The following is a 10004-nucleotide window of genomic DNA, read 5'->3' as shown; positions in this document are numbered from 1 at the left end:
AACAGCAACTAAACAGTCTGTTTCCACTACATAGCAGAAATTCAAGCTAATCAAATCCACACCAACTTGGTCCATTACCTCAGTAGCACATCCTATGAATCTCCTGCCAGTGTCAGTGCCTTCAAATGCCACAAACTTGCCCGCCCTCTGCCTGTGCAGGATGCACCTTCTGTCAGATTCAGTCACAAGCCCACAGAAACTAGGGTCTATCACAGTGTCAGGAGTTTGCTGCAAAAGCAAAAGCATATCTATATCAAGAACAACTCACATATATCAACTTAAATAGAAAAATCTCAAATATCTTCAAACCCTAACCCTAACCCTAGAACAGAACAGACAGGAGAGGGAGAGGATAGACTGAGCTGACTTACAAAGTACTCCATCTGCATGCTGCTGAACTCGCTCATGTACTCGTCATCGTCGTCCGACGTCTCGTTGCTGTTCGGCCACGACGGCATGGTCGCGGCGTCGCCAGAGCGCGAGAAGAAGAAACAGAAGCAGAGGAGAGCAGAGAGGAGTTGAGTGAGCTCGGGGGAGAGTGAGAGAGCTGGTGGGGACGAGCGGCCCGGTCGGCCAGGTTATGGCCTGGTCCCGACCAGGTGCGACCGACGAGCGGCTCTAACGGCCCCGCGCGCGCACCGTTAGCCGTTAGGCGGGCCGCCCGCCTGGCAAGTGGGCCACTCACGTCAGAATCGCTGTTAAAACGGTCAAAACCACCATTCAGTCAACCTGGTAGTTTTTAGTCACGTTTTTACGTTTTTTGGTAGTTTTCTGCCACTTTTAAAAAAGTGGTAGTTCTGTGGGACGCGAACCCCTAAACCGGTAGTTTTTTGTCAAACACTCCAGGCAGCGCCCACAACCCGATCCCATCCTTCTTCTGTCTCTCTGTTTGTCTGTCCCGGCGGCGGGCGGGCGGGCGCGCAGGGGGAAGATGGAGATTTTCTACTACCTGGTGTTCGGGGGCCTGGCGGCGGTGGTGGCAGGCTGGAGCTGGGCAAGAGCGGCAAGGACCGCGTCGCAACCCCCACCGCATTCAACGCCTTCAAGAACAACTACGTCCTGGTATACTCCCTAATGATGTGTATGAACGATTTCTTTCTGAATTTGTCTTGTCTTCTCTTGAGATGTGCTGCATATGTATGCCTCAACTGATTTCGGATTGGTTGCTGCAGCCGGCGACTGGCTTCAGGGGCCCTACATGTACTACCTCTACAGCCAGTACGGGTTCGACAAGGGCGACATCGGCCGCCTCTTCGTCGCCGGATTCGGCTCATCCATGCTCTTCGGAACCATCGTAGGATCACTAGCAGACAGGCAGTATGTGCTTCTTTCTTCTTCTTCTTCTTCTTCTTCTTGTTTTCCATTGGGATTGGGATTGATTGCTTGCTTACCTGAATGAATCTGACTGAAAAACAAAACCCTATAAAGGGGCCGCAAGCGCGCGTGCATCACCTACTGCATCACCTACATCCTCAGCTGCATCACCAAGCACTCCCCACACTACAGGGTCCTCCTCGGCCGCATCCTCGGCGGCGTCGCAACATCCCTCCTCTTCTCCGCGTTCGAGTCATGGCTCGTCGCCGAGCACAACAAGGTTTCCTCTTTTACTCCACTCTACCACTCATCATTAGAGTAGTAACTGTTTTGTGAAGACTGAAGAGGTATCTACTCCTATCTATCTATGTATGTAACCCTGACCCAGATCTACTACTCCCCAGTCCAGTCCAGTCAATCAAATCAAATCAAATCAAATCAAATCAAAATCAACTCAACCAACCACTGCTAGCTGCCTTTATCTTTAATCCAAAGCCTTCACCTTTTTTATTTCTTACTAGTAGTATGTACTATGTCTTGTTCTATATCCACAAGGCAAGGCATCAAGCACTAGACTAGATTGTGTACTACACTAATATAATGTACTCAGTTTGCACCTTTGGCTTCAGGGGTACTCCTACTAGATTGTGTTCAACATCTCTTCCTACCTACGTAATGCTTAGGGTCTGTTTAGGACACATCTAGATATGACATAATTTAACCTTGTGTTCACTATGTTTGTGCTCTATTTTTTTTATTGTCCTAGATTTTTTTTTATTCCTTGTTGCTGTGTTATTTATGAGAGTTTAGATGTGACATCCTTAAAAAAGTATCTGCAGCATGCATGTGACACCCAATTTACTATTCTTCTTCTTCTGCCCCTCCCTCCCCTAATGTAGCCATGTACGTAGTAGCTACTAGGCTGTAAGTACTATTTTTTTTATTAACAACTAACCAGATATCCTTGTCATCTGCAAACTATGCATTATTATTATTATTATATCTTGTTGATTCTTACTGGCAATGTAACAAGCCTAGTTAGTAGTATTCACCGAACCTTCCTTTTTGTTTGTTTCATGTCTTGTTTCACACACCACACCACACAGAGAGGCTATGACCCGCAGTGGCTGTCCATCACCTTCTCCAAGGCTATTTTCCTCGGAAATGGCCTGATTGCCATCATAGCTGGGCTGTTTGCTAACCTGCTCGCTGACAACTTGGGCTTTGGTCCAGTGGCTCCTTTCGATGCCGCCGCTTGCTTCCTGGCAATTGGCATGGCTATCATCATGTCCTCATGGAGTGAAAACTATGGAGATCAATCTGAAGGCAAGGACTTGATGTCCCAGTTCAAGGTTGCCGCCAAGGCAATCGCTTCAGGTATATATTATGCTTACCGCGCGCTTCACTTCCTTTATTGGACGGACGGACTGCAACACAACCAACATTATTAAACGTGTATATATTGTCAACTTAGAAGAAGAAGATTTGTTATTCTCACACTAACCATGAACGAACGAACGAACGAATGAATCTCCAGATGAGAAAATCGCATTGCTGGGAGCCATTCAGTCGTTGTTTGAGGGCTCCATGTACACTTTTGTCTTCCTTTGGACTCCAGCATTGAGCCCAAATGACCAAGACATTCCTCATGGCTTTATATTTGCCACCTTCATGCTGTCATCTATGCTGGGTAGCTCCATTGCTTCACGCCTACTGGCCCGCAAGATGAAGGTTGAAGGTTATATGCAGATCGTGTTTGCAGTGTCGGCCTTTACCCTTTTCCTCCCAGTTGCCACCAGTGTAAGACCAAACAGCTCACCGCTACTGTTTCTTTCTTTCTTTCTTTCTTTCTTTCTTTCTTTCTTTCTCTGCCTTTCTAAGATAGATTACCTTACTGATAGCATGTTCGTATGTGTGTGACAGCTTCTGGTGCCGACGTCTTCAGTGAAAGGAAGTGGCATCTCGTTTGGTGGCTCTCTACAGCTGCTTGGTTTCTGTACCTTTGAGTCATGCGTCGGCATTTTCTGGCCATCTATCATGAAGATGAGATCTCAGTATATTCCTGAGGAGGCGAGAAGCACCATCATGAACTTCTTCCGCATACCACTGAACCTGTTTGTCTGTGTGGTGCTTTACAATGTAAGCAAAATGTTCTTCTCCTATCCATATCTACTGATAGTGATCTGTCAAAATCTTTTGGCAACCATACAACTGAAACTCCTTTTTACCTAATAAACATGATGATTATGTTGCAGGTGAATGCTTTCCCTATCACCGTCATGTTTGGCATGTGTTCCATCTTCCTCTTCATGGCGGCAATCTTGCAGAGACGGCTCATGCTTGTCGCTGACCTACACAAGCTATCCACAAGTAACTTGTCTTTCCTTTAATTTGTTCCAGCATTCTAGTCTAGTGCTTTCTGATCAATGTATGTATGGATTCAGAGGGTCCCTAACTGCTGCTAACAACCATATATACTCCTACTTATTGGCAGAATCACAAGAGATGACCGCGCAAGACGAGCCTCTAAATCCTTGAAAGGCCAACACACCCAAGAGTGAATCAGATACGCCATACTCCACCTGGGTGCTGGCGGAATAAGATGGAATTGGGGAAAGCAAAATATGTTTTGATTGTAATATTTTTTCTGTAGCGTAGATCAGATCGATATTATTATTGGCTAGGCACGAGGACATGGATGGGTACACCAAAGCAAGAATTGAGAGGCTGCTGAGTGAATTGGTATAGTCTATCAATTTTATGATTCCTCCTCTTGTTGTTCATCGGGACGGCATTATTTGTGTTCAATACGCTACGAGTATCTTCATCGAAGCTATATATATATATATATATATATATATATATATATATATATATATATATATATATATATATATATATATATATATATGACGGCCATATGGGACACCTAGGTGCCCAGGCTCCTTGCTTGTCTACCATCGGATTGCTTTAGGATGTGTGCGTTGTGTTAGGTATAGACGCTAACGGGTATACCCGTTTGCAGTATTAAATTTGTACATTTATTGCAATTTACTAATTAATTCCATTAACTGCATGTTAATTAGCGACCACTTGCTATAATTAGAAGGTAGTCATTATTTAGTATGCATGTACTACCAAACACTCCTAATTTAGTCACGCATGTGCATGTGAAACACTAGAAAAAATCTATAGTAATTAATGCATAGAAGGAAACTATTCAAAATTGTCTAATTTCTTTTGTACGTATTAGTATTATTGCTGGCATGCCTTTTAAACCGAGGTATGCGTATAGTTGCTATGGGTATAAGAAAAATCTAGTTAATATTTATCTGAACGTAACATATCATCTATCGAGGTATTTAGTTACGTATATATATTCATTTTAAAAAAAGCTAGTGACATTTATGGGTATATACCAATAAATTTCACATCGAGGTATTTACAGCAATATCTTGAGTATACACTACTTTTTTAAAACTTGAGTATCCACATAAAAATATATCGGACTACGTTTGTAGGTATATAATACCTAAAATAAATCATAGAGTATATATGTGCATGCAAATTATTTGGAATAAATTGTAGGGTATATACGTTTGTATGTATCTAATACCTAGAATAAATCATAAAGTATTCGTGCATGCAAATTATTTGGAACAAATTATAGGGTATATATGTTTGTAGGTATCTAAAAATACCTATAAATCATAGGGTATATACGCCTGTATGTATCTAATACCTAGAATAAATCATAAAGTATATTCATGCATGCAAATTATTTGGAACAAATTATAGGGTATATATGTTTGTAGGTATCTAAAAATACCTAGAATAAATCATAGGGTATATACGTTTGCAGGTATAGGTTCTAATACCTATAATAAATCATGTGGGAATCAATCTACAATCAATGGCCATAAAGGATACATGTGCATGCACGCACAAAAGGAAAGCAAATTTTTGGGAAGGATAGTAGTGATTATTTATAAGTAGGAAATAATTTGCATGCACGAATACACTTTATGATTTATTCTAGGTATTAGATACATACAGGCGTATATACCCTATGATTTATAGGTATTTTTAGATACCTACAAACATATATACCCTATAATTTGTTCCAAATAATTTGCATGCACGAATACTTTATGATTTATTCTAGGTATTAGATACATACAAACGTATATACCCTACAATTTTTTTAAATGGATATATATACGTAACTAAATACCTCGATAGTTATTCTTTACCCCCTTTATTTTACCATTAATACACCGGAATTTTACGTTCCGTAAGTTTTGTCTTATTTCCGACGTAAAAAAAGACCGTAAGAAAATATATAATCGTCATAAAAAATATTTTATGTTATGTAAAATTACAAACGTAAAAACATAGTGTAAAATACATATAAACTGCAAATATTTTTATTTTCTTATGCCAAAGTTTACGTAGTGAATCAATAAGAATGTAACTATTTGAAATCCAAACGTAATTTAATTATGAAATGATCGTAAGATTACCTCGGGTGAAGAATAACTTATTCTGCACCCTGGGTAATGAATAGTATCACTATATATATATATAGGACAAATGTTTCCTATATATATAGGACAAATGTTTCCTACAAGCAGTGGTAGTAACCACCACTTGCTTTTTGTATGTTGTATGTAGTATCTATCGAAACCGAGAGTACATACGTATAGTATGTAGTATATAATAATGATTAGGTAGTACATATACTAATTTTTAGGTAGTATGTACGATGTTTTGAGTATGCTCTTTTTTACGTACAAATATGTACGTATTTCACAAATATAACAAAAACTATGGGCTCATATGCAATTTTTTCATCCAACTTGCTTTGAAATATCTTAGATATAGTATATGAATATATTTAAAATAATAAAATAGTATATATAGTAGCACATGGTAGTATATGAGATATGTGGGGTAACTACCACCGGGTGGTAGGATGGATTTTCCATATATGTATATATATATATATATATATTATTACACCAGATAACAACAATATCTGAGTGAAAAATATCTATCTATTGCCAAAAAGAAAGAAAAAGTCAAATTGCTGATGCTTTCATTTAGTCTATGTATGTAATTCTCAATGGAGGTTGTGAACCAATGTATCTATCTATCATGGGGATGGGATGGAAGCGGAAGGCTGCGGCCAGCTCCGGTGCCGCCCCACCAGCCCCCACACCTTCTTCACCGTGCCGTCCTTGAGGCTCAACACCCCGACAGCAAGCTGTTGGTCGTCGTCGTCCTTGCTCGGCTCCAGATCGTCGTCGTCGGTGTAGTAGACGCAGCCGGCCCTGAGCTCCGGGCGCGCCCTGGTGGACACACACAGGGACTCGTTCGCCCCCACGAACAACGCGGCGTCTCCGATGTCCTCCGTCTCCTTCCACTGGGCTCCGTCGAGCACATACACCTTGAAGGACCATGTCCGCCGGCGCTGGCCACACCAGCCCGTCGTCTGCTTGAATTCCTTGAGCACCACCATTAACCGCCCGCCCGGCCCCGCCACGAGGTACCTGCGTCGGCGCCACGGCTGGCCGGCCTCGTCGTCGTCCAGCATTGGTGTGACGGCCGTGCTGCCGAACTCGCCGGTGCCGGGGTCGCGCTCCCACGCCTCCACGGCGCCGGAGTACCCGAGGGAGTAGAACCTGCCCTCGTGGTGGATGGCGTCCTCCACGCCGTCCCGCGAGGGAGCCAGCCTCCACGTGGCGTCCTCCGTCGTCGCCAAGGCCGGCACGCCCAAGCACGCGCCAGTGACCAGCATGGCCGCGGCGGCGGCGGGGGCGAGGACGACCTTGCGGTAGAGGAAGCCCCGCATCTGCTCGGCTGCCAGCGTGAAGGTGCCAACCGTAGGGGTACGGCGGGCCCCTGGTGAAGGGCACCAGCGGGAAGGCCAAGTAGGAGCCCTCGTGGAGCGCGTGGACGCAGGGGATGGTGGTGATGGCCGGGAGCGCGCGCTGCTCGCCAGTCACTGGGTTGACGAGGCGCAGAGCGGCGTCGGCGTCAGCGGTTACGAGCCACCCGCAAGAGGAGCCAATGAAGGCATGGGCTCGGGGCGCGCACGGCGGCGGTCGGCGATGGAGAAGAGTGTGGCGGTCTCCGGCGTCCGGCCTGGTAGGAGGAGGCACGGCGCCTCCGGCCTGAAGGCGTGGCGCGAGGCGCGGAAGACCGCGGCGAAGGCGAGGCGGTCGGGGAAAGCCCAGGCGGCCGTGGATGTTGGCCAGCATATCCGGTGACAGGCTGACGCCGGCGCCGGCGTGGTCTGGCGGCATGGCACTGGCACTGCCACGGATCGATGGGTGATCGGTTTGGGTGGCGGCGGCTATATATGTTGGTTACGTTATTATTACTAAAGAGGGTCATCTATCTCCGTGGTGAAATCCGATTCTACAACTCCTTCTACTTTGACGGCAGTTCAAGGAGACTGGATTTTCTACTTCCGGGTGCACCTACACCCGCATGGACAGTACACTTAAAAAAAATACAAAACAAAATTGAAAAAATCAGAAATTTTGGGACATTAAACTAGATAAAAAGTTTCGCTTCTTGTAAAATTTCGTGACCAAATAACATTCGAGGAGCCCTCAGCAAAAATAACAAAATCTGTGTTCAAAGTTTTGCTCACTTTTCAGGAGTGATTTTGTTTTTCTTGCTGAGGGCTCCTCAAATATTATTTGGTCACGAAATTTTGCAGAAAGCTAAAACTTTTGATCTAGTTTGATGTCAAAAAAAATCGGATTTTTTTACTTTGTTTCATTTTTTTTCAAGTGTATTGTTCATGCGGGTGCACCTGCACCCGGGAGCTGCCACACCTTTCTCCAGTTCAAGCCCAACTCAATTTTCTTTTATTTTTTTTCTAAAATCAAATACAAATCCAATATAATTACTGAAGTTTATTTATTTAACCTCCAGTTTAGACTAAGGTCAACTATAAATCCCAAAGTTATTTACTAGAGTTCAATTCAAGTCTTATCTGTGCTTGGACTAAATTCAATGTAAATTTATCTTTCTAAAATCAATTTAACTCCAAAATTTTACTAAGTAAATTTTAAGTTTCCCTATTATGTTGCAAAAGGATTTATTCAATTTGAGTTCATGGTTCTAACGTTATAACCAATTTGAACTTGAACTGAATCCAAATATTACTTTGAATTTTCTAAAGTTAAATAATAATTCAAAAATATTAATAAAGTTCATTTTAAGTTTCTAAACTTAGTTGCAAAAGGAATTATTCCATTTAGGTCTTTTATTTAAAGTCAACACAATAGTTTCAAATTTCTTTAAATTCTAGCATCTACTGAATCCTACCTAATTTTCTTTATTATTCAATTTTGATTTTCAATGAGATAATTTGAAACTATATTTTACTAAGTTTATTCTGTAAAAAGTTTCAATTAATTTGGATTTAGAAATTGCAAGTTATGCCCAATTTAAATTTGAATACATTATGTTTGAATTTGAATTTTATACTATTCGAAGGCTAAATATTTTTGGACTAGGTGAAAGTGTATTTCATAAGGATCGTTCTGCAAAAAAGTTTCACTAAATTAGCATTTATAGATAAAAGTTACGATGGTTTGAAGTTCCAAGGGTTTTCCATAAAACTGCCAAATAATTCAATTAAACGGAAATTGTTCTGAATAATGTTTTGGATAAGGTGGGACACGTGCCAAGACGTGATTGGCCGGTACCAATTTGGTAAGTGAGTGCGTGTGTGAGCTGTTGGATTGAAACAAACGGACGAGATTAGATCTGGGCCTCACCGGGGTTAGGTCACCGTAGATGTCGCTGGAAAAATGCAGGCATGACGCTGAACGACGGTGCTACGCCCTTGGTTCAACATATTTGGCGCTCGGGGAGTCTTGGGGACGGGGAGGGGCTCGGGTGGATGCGGCTCGATGCGGTGGTGCTGATGGTGGCCTCGGTTGCCCTCAGGGACGATGGAAACGACGGCTGCGGGGCTCGCCGGAGAGGCGGCCATGGCGGAGCTCTTGGGTTCGGATGGCTTACACCAAAACGAGCGCTTCTGGGAGAACCAATGGGTCAGCGAGATGCACGAGAACAAGGGGAAAAAGATGGACAAGGGGGCGCAGGCGAGTACCCAAGGGGGAACTTATTTGGGAGGGTTGCCGTGGTTGGATTCTAGCCGGCGATGGCATCGGTCGAGGGATTTATTAAGAGCCTAAATATTATCTGGAACTTTTTAAGAATACTTTTATGCCCAAATAATAATTTACTTTGCCACCCTATTTTGGGATTCAAAATTATTCCCTAAACCTTGTAGGTTTCATCCTGTTTTCCCGAATTTCAAACAAGGTTTCAAATGTTGGCACAGGGTCTTTGACCCTCTAGGTTGATTAATCAAGTCAATAACAAGCAAATCTTCGGCAATGTTAGTTAACTCGAGAGCAAGCAAGGGTTTTCCATGCTACTCTTATTGATGAGCACACTACCGAGACTCCCATGGAGCTCAATTTTCACCTCCGTGCGACTGATGGTGACCCCTTGTCTAGTATGACACGATATCGTCATCTTGTCGGGAGTCTTGTTTATCTAGCTATCACTCATCCAGATATCTCTTACCATGTCCATATTTTGAGTCAATTTATTTATACTCCCACTTCATCACTACAGTCACCTCCTTCGTGTTCTTC

The 10004-nt window shown here is 43.0% G+C and overlaps 2 protein-coding genes across 2 annotated transcripts; one reads left to right on the top strand and one right to left on the bottom strand.

Annotated features, from left to right (window-relative positions):
- Positions 1-931: 931 nt before the first annotated feature.
- Positions 932-4069, top strand: LOC109754264 (uncharacterized). Its single transcript, XM_073497887.1, has 8 exons — positions 932-983; positions 1173-1317; positions 1429-1594; positions 2421-2691; positions 2852-3114; positions 3238-3453; positions 3570-3684; positions 3809-4069. Exons 1-8 carry the CDS (start codon positions 932-934, stop codon positions 3850-3852), a joined length of 1272 nt encoding a protein of 423 aa, XP_073353988.1. The 3' UTR covers positions 3853-4069.
- A 2400-nt stretch (positions 4070-6469) lies between these two features.
- On the bottom strand, positions 6470-7622 carry LOC109754253 (uncharacterized). Its single transcript, XM_020313161.2, has 2 exons — positions 7233-7622; positions 6470-7168 (listed from the first exon to the last, which is right to left on the bottom strand). The coding sequence occupies exons 1-2, from the start codon at positions 7620-7622 to the stop codon at positions 6470-6472; spliced, it is 1089 nt and encodes a 362-aa protein (XP_020168750.2).
- Positions 7623-10004: the final 2382 nt, after the last annotated feature.

This window comes from Aegilops tauschii, chromosome 4 (assembly GCF_002575655.3).
Source record: "Aegilops tauschii subsp. strangulata cultivar AL8/78 chromosome 4, Aet v6.0, whole genome shotgun sequence".
NCBI classification, from domain to species: Eukaryota; Viridiplantae; Streptophyta; class Magnoliopsida; order Poales; family Poaceae; genus Aegilops; species Aegilops tauschii.
The sequence above is the reverse complement of the archived record's forward strand: the minus strand, read 5'-3'. Positions and strand labels throughout refer to the sequence as shown.

What these genes read in the sequence shown, in the direction of transcription:
- LOC109754264 (XM_073497887.1), top strand. Translation starts at nt 932, where the DNA reads ATGGAGATTTTCTACTACCTGGTGTTCGGGGGCCTGGCGGCGGTGGTG. An exon ending in TCGTCGCCGAGCACAACAAG is followed by an intron (nt 1,595 to 2,420) that starts GTTTCCTCTTTT and finishes CACACCACACAG; the next exon opens with AGAGGCTATGACCCGCAGTG. An exon ending in CGCCAAGGCAATCGCTTCAG is followed by an intron (nt 2,692 to 2,851) that starts GTATATATTATG and finishes ATGAATCTCCAG; the next exon opens with ATGAGAAAATCGCATTGCTG.
- LOC109754253 (XM_020313161.2), bottom strand. Translation starts at nt 7,622, where the DNA reads ATGCCGCCAGACCACGCCGGCGCCGGCGTCAGCCTGTCACCGGATATG. An exon ending in CCTACTTGGCCTTCCCGCTG is followed by an intron (nt 7,169 to 7,232) that starts GTGCCCTTCACC and finishes GCAGCCGAGCAG; the next exon opens with ATGCGGGGCTTCCTCTACCG.